General features: G+C 36.8%; 1 protein-coding gene across 1 annotated transcript; it reads right to left on the bottom strand.

The window, feature by feature from the left end:
* Positions 1 to 2,755: 2,755 nt before the first annotated feature.
* On the bottom strand, positions 2,756 to 15,694 carry LOC129395840 (beta-defensin 130B-like). Its single transcript, XM_055107251.1, has 2 exons — positions 10,743 to 15,694; positions 2,756 to 3,587 (listed from the first exon to the last, which is right to left on the bottom strand). The coding sequence occupies exons 1-2, from the start codon at positions 10,831 to 10,833 to the stop codon at positions 3,406 to 3,408; spliced, it is 273 nt and encodes a 90-aa protein (XP_054963226.1). The 5' UTR covers positions 10,834 to 15,694; the 3' UTR covers positions 2,756 to 3,405.
* Between the last annotated feature and the right edge of the window lie 222 nt (positions 15,695 to 15,916).

Raw genomic sequence — 15,916 nt, 5'->3', positions numbered from 1 at the left:
GAGCTATGGTTCTTACAGCAGCAAAAATATTTTATTTTGTATTTTGAATATGGAAATTGCAATATTTTTCTAGTGATAGTAAAATCCATTTTACTTGGACTATTTTCAAGTATTTGGTGATTTGCCATTTATTCAGAATCTCTATTGTCTCGATTATATCAAAATTTCCAGAAAGATAGAAAGAACAAAACAAACTTCTAAATGTACAACTGTCAAAGGTCTGAGAGTACCTCAAGCTTTCATGATATATAGTATTGCCTTTGTCTTTTTTTTTTTTTTTTTTTTTTTGAGATGGAGTCTCGCTCTGTCACCCAGGCTAGAGTGCAGTGCCGCAATCTCGGCTCACGGCAACCTCTGCCTCCTGGGTTCAAGCGATTCTCCTGCCTCAGCTTCCTGGGTAGCTGGGATTACAGGCAACCACCACCATGCCTGGCTAATTTTTGTATTTTTAGTAGAGACGGGGTTTTGCCATGTTGGCCAGGCTGGTCTTGAACTCCTGACCTCGGCCTCCCAAAGTGTTGGGATTACAGGTGTGAGCCACTGTGTCCGGCCTGCCTTTGCCTTTATATAACAATAAAATTAACTCCTTTGGGGTTTATCAACTATGCCCTCATAAATTAGTATCAATATAATATGTTCCATGCACAGAATCATATCATTGTATACAGTAAACATGGCCTTCTCCAGAAGATATAGTCAAGTACTCCAACAGATTGCATGTAATTCACCCAGTCTTATTATCAAAAGGCACAGACAGCCTTTTCCCAGAAATATTTTAAATGTCCCTAAAACGTGGATTTCTGCACCTCTGGATGAGATATCAGAGCAATATTGCCCTAAAATCTCAATGGTTAAGATATGGTCAGGTATTTGTAACAACTAGCACAGCAGTAAAAAAACCAAAGGGGTTATCTCTAGATCTATATCTTTCAGATAAAGAGACATAATTCATCTTTGGATTGTCAGAAGACTTTTCTGATCTATTATTTTATATGTGAAGCTGTCTTACGTTTTGAAAGTTTACAGGCAAAGGTCTCTACTTGAGTGAATTTTCTAACTTTATTTACTTTCAACTTTAACTGATAATTTCTTTACTATAGTGGTTTTCAACTAGGGACAATGTTGCCCTCAGAGGACTTTTAGTAATGTGTAGAGATTTTTGTTTGTTTGTTTGTTTATTTATTTTTTGGTCACAGGTGGGAGAAAGGTTTTAGAGGCAAGAGAGGCTGCTAAACATCCTACAATATACAGCAAAGCTCCCCACAGCAAAAAAAAAATTGTTCTTCTCAAAATGTTGACAGTGCTGGAGATCAGACACATTGCTCTACTTTATATTTTATTGTCTGTCCCTGAACTTCTTTATTAAATGGCCAATATTGTATGGTAAAATCGAGAGTATCATCAGAAAGAAAATTAAGAAAAGCAATCAGAATTAGAAATTAGAGGCCCCTCTGCCTATGGAATAGCCATTCTTTTATTCCTTGACTTTCTTAATAAACTTTCTCTCACTTAAAAAAAAAAAAGAAATTAGATTTTCTGGACTGATTCTTTTTGTTCCTTATCTTTTTCATTTCCCTTACCTGTTTTTTCTTCTCGCTCAGAGATAAAAAACGTTCTGTCCAGGCGCGGTGGCTCACGCCTGTAATCCCAGCACTTTGGGAGGCTGAGGCGGGCGGATCACGAGGTCAGGAGATCGAGACAATCCTGGCTAACAAGGTGAATACCCGTCTCTACTAAAAATACAAAAAATTAGCCAGGCGTGGTGGCGGGCGCCTGAAGTCCCAGCTACTTGGGAGGCTGATGCAGGAGAATGGCGGGAACCTGGGAGGTGGAGCTTGCAGTGAGCTGAGATCGCGCCAGTGCACTCCAGCCTGGGTGACAGTGAGACTCCGTCTCAAAAAAGAAAAAAAAAAAAATGTTCTTTTTGCTTCAGTGAGTTGAGATGTTATATTAATTCAATGTCAAGTCTCTAAAGAAACTTTCACTAATTCACTAAGACGGAGAATAAGAAATGAGTGATGTTTCTTTTTTTTTTTTTTTGCTTACATTTAATAGAAAAATTTGGACTTAACAAGGGGAAGATAATTTCGTTTCAGGCAGTAATTCATTTGGATTCTAATGTCTTTGGGCATTAACATAGAGATTGAAGAGACTCAATCTTTGAACTTCAATTTATGCCTAGAAATTTTATAAGAACACTTGTTTATATTCAAATGTGGGAAATTTTTCTTTTTTAGCAATTTAATATAGGAGGGTATTTATGACTTTTAAAGTCTCTTAATGTCATTTAATTATCAAAGAATCTCTAATGTGCTACGCTGGATAATGTAGTGACACATAATTTAAGACAAGAAAGAAGAGAAGATGTTAATTTTCAGCTTGTGTAAAATGTATATGGTAGAAATTGTATTAGTGTATTATTCTGAGATTAGCTTAGAATCTGATCTCAGAGTAATATGCCGTTCATGAGTGATTCTGAGAAGATATAGAAAAAGTAATGACTAGTATTGAAGAAACAGATCCATGAAGATGAGATTAGAGTTATTTTAATAGACTCCTGACATCTCCTCTGCATAGGGAGATAACCCATCCTCCCCTGATTCATTGACCATAAGCTTTGTGGTTAAAAAAATACAAACACTTGAATTTTGTTTGTGGGGTAATTTAGCCTCATTCTAGATGTTTTCCATCTTTGTGACACTCATGCCATGTCATACTCCTGGTATCCTCCCTGTCCTTTTATTTTCTTGGCCCCAGGAAATGGAGTTATCTGATGGAGAGTTTGGAAAGAACTAACCAGGCATGCTGAGTTAGCAACTCTTCAGCTCTACAGCTCCTCCTAGTGAGCCTACTTGTAGAAAGCGGGTCTTCTTTTCCACTTTTCTAGGGGCAGGGGGCAGTAGAGGGGAGACCTGCTTCAAGTGCTGGAATGACTGGAATGGTCATGCGCCTAATTCTCAGGTGCAATGTTAGCAAGGTCACATGATTAGCAGGCTTTAACCCATATTATCTAAGTAGGTCTCTATTAGTAATGAAAATGATATTTGTTCAGAACTGGATGAGGAAGAAGACGGACATTGCACTTCAAATAATCAAACACTGCCTACTGATACTTCATATTCTTATTGTTTCACATATTTAACATTTTTATCTTTTTTTCTTAGAAACATATTTTTTATAAGTACCTATAGGGTATGAGATTCTTCTGTTATTTATTTTATTCTTATAGTTCTTAAGAGGCTTGCATGTGCATCAAGAAGAAATGCTCCAGGAGGCAGTCAGTAAACGTGGGATTAGGACAACGTTTATTTCCAGTCAAGGAAGAATAAGAAATTGGGTTAAACAGGAGTCTGCAAAATTTATCCATCCATTCTGGAGTTCAAAGGGCTTAACGTTTGCTCCCACCTAAGGAGATTTTCCTTTGGGAACCGGAGTTGGATAGGGCTCAAGTATCCACCACCTTCTACAACATTTTTTTCCTTCATTACATATACCAATGGTATCATCTAGTGTGCGGCATAGTTTGTCTCTGCACACCCCTTTCAAAGCAATACACTGTTTTTGTCCTGGAATAACGCCAGTCTTTCCTATACAGGAAGAGATTTAAGAACATCATTAATTCACTATTGAAAATATACATAAAAGAATAAACCCCCAGAAGAATGGCTTTGGGATAGGAAAGAAAACATTGTCTATATGAAAGGATGAGACCCGTAGACAGAAATAGTGCCTTTTTATGGGAAGGGAGCTAAGATTGTAGATTATATACACCCTGGAGGAAATAGGCCAATTTCTAAAATCCTTTAAAGGGATTGTCCTCCCCTAGCGCAGTACATTTTGGAATGTGTGGGACCATTTGTTCTTACCACCATGCCTAGGGAAGGTGTCTTTTGTATTTAGCAGATAGCACAGCATTGCTAAATTTTTCACCTAAGGAATTGTCTTGCACCAAACACCAACAATGCCACCACTAAGAAACAATTTCAAAGGAAGTATGTGTCCCTCCAAATTCCCATCTGTGCATACATCGTCCCTATCAAATGGTTCATGTTCATATCTTCATCTCCTTTCATAGAAAGCCTATCAATCCTTTAGATTTTATCTAAACTAATTTCCTCATTTCAGGACTATGTAAGAAATACCTTTCCTATGTTGCTCAATACCTCATAGATAGATGGAGGGATGGATAGATAGATAGATAGATAGATAGATAGATAGATAGATAGACAGAAGACAGACACCTGGAGAGAATTACTCACAGAGCTAAAAGGTATTTTCCCTTAAGTGTATCCACATGTTCTCTTAATTCATCTGGTTGTTGAGAAGCATATGGCTAAGGGTGTGCTCTAATTCAGTAGTTTTCTCTATGCTTACTATCCTTTCTCTTGCCTTCTCAGCACAACCATAGTTTATTTTTCCTACTGTATATCACTGCAGATGTTATATAAGAAAAACACTTTTGCTGATGTTCATTAACAGACATTAGTTCCTGAACCAGCCTGTTAACACACCTGGATCTTATTTTGTTTTTACTGGCCTCTAATATACTACCTCTGGCTTCTTTGCTTCTGTAGATGAGTAACAGTTTGGTGGCCATTTCAGCTCTCAGTCTTTTTGTTGTTGCTTGTTATTGTTTTGTATTTAAACTAGGCTATCATTGTTGTTTCTCTACTCTGTAGAAATAGATCCATAGCCAGAAAAACCAATGCAGCCTTTTGGAACTGAATGCTCATAACCTATGCAAGATTGTCTTCCACTCTTGTTAGAAGCTTCAACCTAGTGCAGTCTGGTATTATACTCTACTGTCAGACTAGCAGTTCATAAACTCAGGGTTTCTGTGCACAACAGAATATCACGATGGGGGAGTTGGGTAATATCTTGTAATATTCTCTCTTTTTTCCAAGACTATTGTGGAAGAGAAAGTGGCTGACTTTCAGAGAGAGACCTGAAGTCTCCCCGGCCAGTTGTGGAAGGCGCTGGTTCAACTGCATTGTCTACACAGAACACAGGCTTCATGCTAAGAAGCATAGCAGACCTGTTGCTAACTGTTGGTCTTTTCCCTGATAACTTCATCCATACATTTAACATCTGGCAACACTGTCAGACTTTTTAAATGAAGCTAAAATCAGGGGTTATTAGTACTGGGAAAGATATAGTCAGAGGCAGAGTATGGCATCAAGGAGGCCTATGCGTGTGAACTTAGAGGCATCCCATGCAAAATGAGGTGGAATGTGAATCTTCAGCTGAAGCCAAAAGAGTGAACTTCCTCTCAGTAGGATGCATAACCCACTCTACGGTAAAGTTCAGCCTACTGACACAGCATGTAGCCTAAGACAGTGCCAATTCCTCTATTTGGGAGATGTCCCTTGCTTCACTCAAAAGGAGTGGAACAATTCATCCTACCAGTGATGTGCTTCTTGCTACATGGGAAGCTTAATTTAAGGAGGTATGCTTTGAGCATGAAGCCAAAGAGTTATAATCTCCCTTTTTACCGATGACTGTGACATATCCTCATGCCAAGGGCACTAGTTTAAGTCAAAAAGATAAGATTAAATTACTTAATTCATATTCAGATTCATATTCCTCATTCATGAGGAAGGAAATTTCTTCCCAGATATTCACATTTATTTTCAGACTTATTGACAGAAGTATATACATGTAGAGCAAAAGAAGAGAGGCACTCTCTAATACACTTTAGAATTTATTTGACGTTAATATGTTATAATGGTTATATCACACAGCAGTTGAGGAAAGGATGCATATTTAATAAGTGCCTTTGGAAAAAGAAACAATTTAGATGTTCACTTCATATTATATCACAACATTAATTTCTGTGGATGCAGTGAGAAGGACTTAGAATCACACTGGAAAAGACCCTTAATAGCGCATTCATCTACTTTCTAAAAGGATATAACTTTCTTAGCATTAGAACTCATTGAGTCAGTAACTTTTAAGTTTTTTTTTTGGATGATGTAGAGGATTTAAATGGAACAGGCTCTGCCTGGAACTTTATCAATCAAAAAATAGAAGTGCAGTTTCCATTTCTCTACATAATGTGAGTTCAAGCTGTCTTCTGCTCCTATCCAATGTCGTGTATTTAGATATTATGTTATTCTCCACAGTCAGTGTAAGAAGAATGCTATAATTTTCTTAATTCTCAGACAGCTAATGCAGCAATCCAAGATTTATGCCATTCTAACCTCTTTAGACTCATATTCCCAGCATATATATGTATGTTTATGTGTACATATAAATCTATATGAACTATTACAATTTTTTATAGGATACCATGGATTCTTTTTGGATTAAATATAAGGATATATAAAAACATATATTCAAGTAGCTATAACTTAATATTCATCAGACATTAAGCTGATAAACTAATATTACAGATTATGTAGTTTCTTTGGAGAAATTTTTTCATGAAAACAATAACTTTTTTTACTTAATTGGATTTTTTTGGTGTAAAAATATCTTTAACAAAACTCTTCATGATCTAGCCACTCAATTTTTCTTAAAATAAATTTTATGACATAAAAGTTATATAGGAGTTATCAAATTTCTAAGATTATCAGAATGCTTCTAGACACCTGATAAATTCTACATGCCCGACAGTCACAGCAGAGATTAAGATCAGAATTTTTGGAGTGCAGTATTATTAAATTGTATAGACAGCTCAGCAATTAACTATTCAGTACTAGGAGACCATACAAAACTGATAATGAAATTCCTATTTTTCGACCTGAGTGTTCTGGGTCCCACTTCATAATGTGTCCAAGAACATCTCAATATGCACAAGTAAGGCATTTTGACCTTTATGTATGGTTTTAATATCCTCTGCTCACAAGAAACCTGGCTATTCAAAAGTGATTCCCTCCTGTGCAGAATTATAGGACCTTTGTTTAATCCTTCTTCCTGGTATAACTGATTTGGAAGGAAGAAAGAAGGGCTGATATTTCTATTCCTCCATGAAGATGTCACAGCTTGAAAGGCAGGCCTCTGCCTCTGAAGGATTATTGTCGTATTTGTGGGGAGATTAACTCAGCTTTCAACCTCAAATAACCTCTTGTTCTGCATCATTTATTTTATTGTGGTAATAACACTTAAAGTGAGATCTACCTTCTTAAGAAATTTGTAAGTGCTATAGATATAATATTGTACAGTTGATATTTAGAGCTTATTCATCTAATAAAACTGAAAACTTTTACTCATTAAATAGCAACTCCCTATTTCCTCCTCCCTCCCCAGTCCCTGGAAACCACCATTCTGCTACCTGTTTCCATGAGTTTGACTATTCTAGGTAACTCATAGAAGTGCAATCAGGCAGTATTTGTCTTCTGTGACTGGCTTATTTCATTTAGCATAATGTCCTCCAGGTTCATCCATGTTGTCACATAGAGTAGAAAACCTCCTTAGTTTCCTCAATATATAATTAGAAGATTTTGAGAAAAAAGTCTGGCAGAAATCAGAGTTATCATTTTTGTATGCATATCTACACCTATGGATTGATTAAAAACAACATTGACCCAGATTAAAGAGATTTACTTTTAGCTGCAATGTTGCTAGTACCTATGTGATCTGAGTAAAATCACGTTCTTTATCTGTACATGGGTTTTATTCTCTAAAATAAAAACAACTGCCACTAAATTTTATTTTAATTTGAAATTATTACAATCATATAATTTCATATCACATGTCACTACAAGTGTATCTGACCTCAATGGTATCTTCTGACCAAAGCTGAGAACCAAATGAGAATTGCATAAGCTCCTTCAGAAGGAGGCAATCATATGTGAGGTGGATCTCAACATGTCCACAGATTAGGTAAAGATCAAACAATTGAGTAGCTTTGATTGCACTTAAAAGAATCTCAGAACTGGAACAAAACAAGAGTGCCCTCTCTCACCATCCTAATCAACATAGTACTGGAAATACGAGCCAGAGCAATCAGCCTTTTGAAATAAAAGGCATTCGAATAGGAAAAGAAGAAATCCAATTACCTCATTTTATAGATGATATTATTCTACACTTAAGAAACCCTAAAGATTCTTTGAAAGCCTCCTGGACCTGATAGACAACTTTAGTAAAGTTTCAGGATGCAACATCAATGTACAAGATCAGTAGCCTTTCTATACACCAACAATGTTCAACCCAAGAACCAAGTCAAGAATGCAATCCCGTTTACAACAGCCACACAAAAAATTAAATACCCATGAATACATTTAACCAAGGAGGTGAAAGATCTCTACAAGGGACACTACAAATCACTACTGAAAGAAATCACGGATGACACAAATAGAAAAATATTCCCTGCTGTGGATTGGAAGAACCAATATTGTGAAAATGGCCATACTGCCCAAAGCAATTTATAGATTCAGTGCTATTCCTATCAAACTACCAATGACTTTTTTCACAGAATAGAAAAAACTATTCTAAAATTCATATGAAACCATAAAAGAACTCAGACAACCAAAATAATCCTAAGCAAAAAGAACAACACTGGAGGCATCATCCTACTTGACTCCAAATTATACTATAAGGCTACAGTAACTAAAATGGCATGGGACTGGTACAAAAGCAGACACATGAACCACTGGAACAGAACAGAGAACCCAGAAATAAAGCTGCACATTTATAACCATCTGCTCTTTGACACAGTTGACAAAAATAAACAATAGGAAAAGGACTCCCTGTTCAATAAATGGTGCTGGGATAGCTGGCCAGCCACAAGCAGAAGAATAAAACTGGATGCCTATCTTTCACCATATACAAAAAATTAACTCATGATGGATTAAATATTTAAATGTAAGACCTCAAACTATAAGACTCCTAGAAGAAAACCTAAGAAACACCATTCTAGATATTGGCCTTGGGGAATAATTTATGACTAAGTACTCAAAAGCAATTGCAACAAAAACAAAAGTTGACAAGTAGAGCCGAATTAAACTAAAGAGCTTCTGCAGAGAAAAAGAAACTATTAACAGTGTAAACAGAAAACAACAGAATGGGAGAAAATATTTGCTAACTATGCATCTGACAAAAATTTAATAACTGGAATCTACAGGGAATTTAAATCAACAAGCAGAAAACAAATAAAGTGGGGAAAAGACATGAAAAACATGAACAGACTCTTCTCAGAAGAAGACATAGAAGCAGCCAGCAAACATGAAAAATAGCTCAACATCACTAATCACTAGAGAAATACAAATCAAAACCACAATGAGAACTATCTTATACCAGTGAGAATGGCTATTATTAAAAAGTCAAAAAATAACAGAAATGCAGATGAGGCTGTGGAGAAAAGGAGTGCTTATACACTGTTGGTGGGAACGTAAATTAGTTCAGCCACTGTGGAAAGCAGTCTGAAGATTTCTCAAAGAACTTAAAACAGAGCTACCATTCCACTCAGCAATTCCATTACTGGGTATATCGTCCAAAAGAAAACAAATAATTCTACCCAAAACATACCTGCACTCCTATGTTCATCACAGAACTACTCACAATAGTAAAGACAAAGAATCAACCCAGGTGCTCATCAATGGTGGACTGGATAAAGAAAATGTGGTACATATAGACCATGGAATTCTATGAAGCCATAAAAAAGAACAAAATCATATCCTTTGTAGCAACATGGATGATCTGGAGGACTGCAAATTAATGTAGAAATAGAAAATCAAATACCACATGTTCTCACGTATAAGTGGGAGCTAAAAATTGGATACTCATGGACATAAAGATGGGACATGGGAGACTACTACAGTGGGGAGGGAGGAAAACAAGGATTGAAAAACTATTTGGTACTATGCTGACTACCTGAGTGATGGGATTACCATCATGCCCCAAACCTCACATCACAAAATATACCAACATAACAAACCTGCACATGTACCCCCTGAATCTACAATATAAGCTGAAATTATTTAAAAAATAATCTCAGAGATAAAGGGAGGAAGAGATCTTTGCTCATTGACCACACACTTTATTTTGGGGGATATGAACATCCCACTATTAACAGTCGAGATAATAATTTTACCGTATCTTATCAGGATCTGGATGAAACACCCTGAAGATGTTTGATTCTTTATTCCCTTTTCAGTTTGATGCTACATTTCGATATTGAAACTTCTGAATCATGGACCCTAAGGATGCAACTACGAGTCTTGAAGTGTTTTCTGTACTATTTGTCTTATGCTTAAAATTTTGCCATTAAAGCTTCATGCCACTGTTTATTCTTTTCCAAATTCCCTTGCTCCCAAATTTCTATTGGTCTTTTATAATTAGACGCAAAATTTTCTTGTTGAACTCTGTCTTATTTGCCTAACTGCTACCCTTCACAAATATTCCTCACCAATAGACTCTACATCACTTCCATCCACTACCGAGTTGGAACCAAGAGCTATCATCTTCACTCTCCTTTTTGGAGAGTGAAGCCTTGATGATAGCTGTTTGCTTTATTTACTAACCTTTAAATCACATATCAAAGCTTCTATACCCCTAACTCTATTTCGGCCCCATTTTCTAATTATTGAGCTCTTGAACCCCCATTTTCTGTTGAAATAACTCCTTGTCCTGCTTCTCAATTGTGGCCTCATTAGTACCAAAGAAGAGAAACATGTTGGATTTCTGAATTCCTAAGGCTGTGAATTGGGGTCTGAGTTAGGATGGCCACAGTATAATTATCTCAGTAGACCTCCTCCGGTCTAGGCGTCCCAATAGACTTCTACAATCATTCACCATCTTACCTTTTGGTATTAAAGTCACAAAGAGGAGGAGAACAGAAATAAGGGAATGGAGTTTCATGGTTGAGTGCCCAATAGAGAGGTGAGTGATCATGGCTGGTGGAACACAGGGGCTTTTATTTAATTCTGGGGGCCTGAGGTTCCTCTTGCTCAGTGAAGCTTAACAGAAAGGAAATAAAACAGCTTCCGTTGGAATATTTCCAAACTCGAAGGTCTCTAAGTTTGGTGACAAATTAACCTAATTGTAGGAAAGCAGATGGCTAACCCTTTCCTTTTTCTATGGCTGTCAGTTTCACCAGAGGTTAATTAATACCTGTAGTTAATTTGCTTTTTTGAATGGGGCCAAGAAGTAAAGCCATGTCGGTACAGAACATCCTTATTGCAAAAGTCCTAGGGCTTGTAAGGAAACATTTCCATAATACACTGTTGTTGTTTTTTTTTACAAGAAGGACAAGAGTATTGTCTAAGGTCCATTTATGAGAAGGTATTTTTTCTTTTTTCTTTTCTTTTTTCTTTTTTTTTTTTTTTGAGACGGAGTCTCGCTCTGTCGCCCAGGCTGCAGGCTGGAGTGCGGTGGCACGATCTCGGCTCACTGCAAGCTCCGCCTCCCAGGTTCACGCCATTCTCCTACCTCAGCCTCCCCAGTAGCTGGGACTACAGGCACCCGCCACCACAGCCGGCTAATTTTTTGTACTTTTAGTAGAGACGGGGTTTCACCGTGTTAGCCAGGATGGTCTCCACCTCCTGACCTCGTGATCCGCCCACCTCGGCCTCCCAAAGTGCTGGGATTACAAGGCGTGAGCCACTGCGGCCGGCCCTGAGGTGGTTTTAATCACATCTGAATGGTGGATACATTTAATTCGCATTGACAACAGATTTTTTTCATCGTTATGGATCCTTTGTATAATTATCTCATACAACAAGACAAGTAAGATCAAGAGAGTTGAAAGATAAAAGACAGAGTAAAGTGCGCAGCTCCTGTCAAAAGACTCTGAGTCTACAGCTTAAAGAGATTCCCCTAACCTTTCACCCTAACCCACCACATAGCAACAAAATATTGAAAGCTTAAGAGCCTGCCTTTAATCAAGAATCAATTGACCAAGATCCAACTTACCCAAAACAAATTTACCTTCTGTTCAATTTCTTATTGGCATATTTCCCTGAATTGATGTTTTTTTAAATTTGTAAACTTTCATATATGGTGTCAGTCTTTTCTGAAAAATTATATATACATATATAATATAACTTTTATATAGCTTTTATTTGACTACTTTTGATCATTTTCATGTTAGCTGATGTATTTATAAGCATTTGCTTATTTATTTCTTCATTAATAATTTATGCCTTAATAATTTTAGGTTTGCATAAATGTTCCAAAAGACTAATATTCAAAATATTTTTTGAAAAGTAGAACAAAGCCAGAGAATTTAGACCACCTTGTTTTAAGACAAAGCTACAATAATGAAGACACTGTGATACTGGAATAAGGAGAGACATATAGTTCAACAGAACATAATGGAGAGTCAAGGATAAGACCATCATATGAATGGTCTGTATATGGGTAAGACCATATATATTTATCCATGCTCAGTGATTTTGACAAAGGTGCTAAGTAAAGTCTTTTTTTTTTTTTATGCCCTCATTCTTGTTTATGTAACTAATTCAAGTGGTTCATGCGCAGGTTTGTTACATGGATAAATTGTGTGTCCTGGGGGTTTAGTATACAGATAATTTTCCCAGATATTCAGCATATTACTCAATAGGTAGATTTTCAATCCTCACCCTCCTCCCAACCTCCACCCCCAGGTAGGCCTTAGTGTCTGTTGTTCCCTTCTTTGTGTCCATGTGTATTCAGTGTTTAACTTCCACTTTTTTTTTTTTTTTTTTTTTTTTTTTTAGACAGAATCTTGCTCTGTTGCCCAGGCTGGAGGGCAGCAGCATGATCTCGGCTCACTGCAACCTCCGCCTCCTAGGTCCAAGCGATTCTCCTGCCTCAGCCTCCTGAGTAGCTGGGACTACGGGTGTGTGCCACCACGCACAGCTAATTTTTTGTATTTTTAGTAGAGACAGGGTTTCACCATGTTAGCCAGGATGGTCTCAATCCCCTGACCTCGTGATCTGCCTGCCTCAGCCTCCCAATAGCTTCCACTTTTAAGTAAGAATATATGGTATTTGGCTTTCTGTTTCTCTGTTAATTTGGTTAGAATAATGGCCTCCAGCTGCATCCATGCTGCTGCAAAGGACATGATTTTTTATTTTTCATGGCTGCATAGTATTCCATGGCGCATATATGCCAAATTTTCTTTATTTAGCCCCCTGTTGATGGGCATCTAGGTTGATTCCATGTCTTTACTATTGTGAATAATGCTGCAATGAACATACACATGCATGTATCTTTATGGTGGAATAATTGATATTCCTTTAGATATATACTAAGTAATGGGATTGCTGTGTCAAATAGTGCTTCTATTTTAAGTGTTTTGAGAAATCTTCAGACTACTTTCCACTATAGCTGAACTAATTTATATTTCCGCTAGCAGTGTATAAGCATTCCCTTTTCTCCAAAGCCTCACCAGGGTCTGTTATTTTTTGACTTAATAATATCTATTCTGACTGGTGTGAGAGGGGATCTTATTGTGGTTTTGATTTGCATTTCTCTAGTTATTAGTGATATTGGGCATATTTAAAAATAAGTTGGGTGTCTCCCTGTATGTCTGCTTTTGAGAAGTGTCCATGTTTTCCAAATTTTTGAATAAAGGTTTTAGTTTTTGCTTGTTGACTTAAATTCCTTATAGATTCTGGATATGAGACTTTTGTCAGATGCATGGTTTGCAAATGTTTTCTCCCATTCTGTAGTTTGCTGTTTACTCTGTTAATAGTTTTTTTTTTTTTTCTCTCTCTGCAGAAGCTCTTTAGTTTAATTCGGCTGCACTTGTCAATTTTTGTTTTTGTTGCAGCTACTTTTGAGGACTTAGTCATGCATTATTTCCCAAGGCCAATGTCGACCATGATGTTTCCTAGATTTTCTTCTAGAATTCTTAAAGTTTGAGGTCTTACATTGAAATCTTTAATCCATCTTGAGTTAGTTTTTTGTATATGGTGAAAGGTAGGCATTCAGTTTCATCCTTCTACATATGGCTAGCCAGCTATCTCAGCACCATTTATTGAACAGGGAGTCTTTTCCCCATTGTTTATTTTTGTCCACTTTGTCAAAGAGCAGATGGTTATAGGTGCGCAGCTTTATTTCTGTGTTACAACAATCTTTATCTCTGGAATAGAGATTCTGTTCCGATGGCCCATGTGTCTGCTTTTGTACCAGTCCCATGTTGTTTTGGTTTCTACAGCTTTGTCATATAGTTTGAAGTCAGGTAATGTGATGCCTGCAGTGTTGTTCTTTTTTGCTTAGGATTACTTTCACTCATCAGACTTTTTTTTTTTTTTTGGTCTCATATGAATTTTCAAATAGTTTTTCTAACTCTGTAAACATGTCATTGATAGTTTGATAGGAATAGCACTGAATCTGTAAATTGCTTTGAGCAGTATGGTCATTTTAATAATATTGATTCTTCCTATCCATGAGCATAGAATGTTTTTTCATGTTTGTGTCATCCCTGATTTCTTTCAGCATTGTTTTGTAATTCTCACTTAGAGATCATTCATCATCCTGGTTAGCTGTATTCCTAGGTATTTTTATTTTTTCTTCCAGCTGTTATGAATGGGATTTTGCTCTTGCTGTGGCTCACAGCTTGGTGTATAGAAATGATATTGATTTTTTGTACATTGATTCTGCATCCCGAAACTTTACTGATTATCAGGTCTATGGCCTTTGGGCAGAGACTATGGAATTTTCTCATTATGGAGTCATATTATCTCTGAAGAGAGATAGTTTGACTTCCTCTCTTTCTAGTTGGATGCCTTTTATTTCTTTCTCTTACCTTATTGCTCTGGCTAAGATTTCCACTCTTTCAACCAGTGGTTCTGGAGAGGGAGATACAAACAGAAGTCATATAACCTTTTATTATGTAGCCTGAGAAGGCAGAAAGCATCATCAGCACTGTATTTGTTAGTTAAGGCAGTTACGAAGGTTTGCCTCAGATCAAGCAGAGGGAACATAGACTTCACCTCTCAGTGGAGGAGTATCAATGTTACATTATAAAAAGTTCTTGTGGGATGGAATACATATTTTTAGAAAACTACAACTTTTGGAAACGTGTTTTTGAAAAACACAATGTGCCACTGTAGCTATAATTTTTTTTCAGTTTCACAAATGTCAATTTTACGTGGTTCAATCCATTATGCTCTTGACTAAAATTGCCAGAATTTTAATGTCCTTCATTTTTAATATTGGGAATTGCTGTGACTAGTAAGTACTAATAATAGTATAATGAATAAATTATATGGTACAAATAGTATAATAACAAGGTTGTGGTGTAGTGACAGCAGCAAAAATGGAATAAAAATGTTCAAAATTTTATCTCTTTATAAAATATACTAAAAAGCTGGCAACAACTGTCAAAATAAAGCTTTTTAGAACTCTGAAAACTAACCTAAGGTTTTTAGCAACCTAGGGAGTGCTAATTCTAGCAAAATATCTCATCTCAGTAAGAACATCGATTTGTGGTTTTTAACTTACCCTGTTTCCACTCTTCTCAGAGAAGCAGCAGGCTTGAAAATAATGCCCAGATTCTTAATACCAATGCCAGAAGAAACAGAATGGACCTCATTCATGAAAAATTGATCTCCCTGTTGACTCCCTCAAATATATTCTCAAAAGCCTCGTTTTTTCACCTAATCTGGACCTCACGTAGTGGTAAAGCTGCTACTTGGTGTGTGGCGGTGTTAGAAAACATTTACAGAAAAACATAAATACTGCTGCATGAATACTGGGGAAAACAATAGACTAAACAAAAATCTTGAGAGAAAGTACTGGGAATGAGATGCTTTGGGGAATATGGGCTTTGAAAAGCTTCAACAGATTTCTGAGAATTTGCAAACTGTGTATGTCAAGGCTGTGTGCATGTTCAGTAAAAACCTGGGAAATTTCTACCTTCCCTGCACAAGCAGAAAGTGTAGGCCAAGGCAGAGTTGTAAACTGTCTGGCTGAGTGTTGAAAGCAGGGCCCAACACATACACAAAGCCGCTCTGCAAGTTCCAAACACATATGGAAATCTTTGTCA

Source organism: Pan paniscus, chromosome 7 (assembly GCF_029289425.2).
Source record: "Pan paniscus chromosome 7, NHGRI_mPanPan1-v2.0_pri, whole genome shotgun sequence".
Lineage (NCBI taxonomy): Eukaryota > Metazoa > Chordata > Mammalia > Primates > Hominidae > Pan > Pan paniscus.
This window is presented reverse-complemented; position numbering and strand designations above follow the sequence as displayed.

Bases quoted from the DNA above. Each gene is read 5' to 3' on its own strand.
- LOC129395840 (XM_055107251.1), bottom strand. From the start codon at position 10,833: ATGATCACTCACCTCTCTATTGGGCACTCAACCATGAAACTCCATTCC. The intron at 3,588-10,742 runs GTAAGATGGTGA...CTTCCTGTATAG, and splicing joins TGTGACTTTAATACCAAAAG to GAAAGACTGGCGTTATTCCA.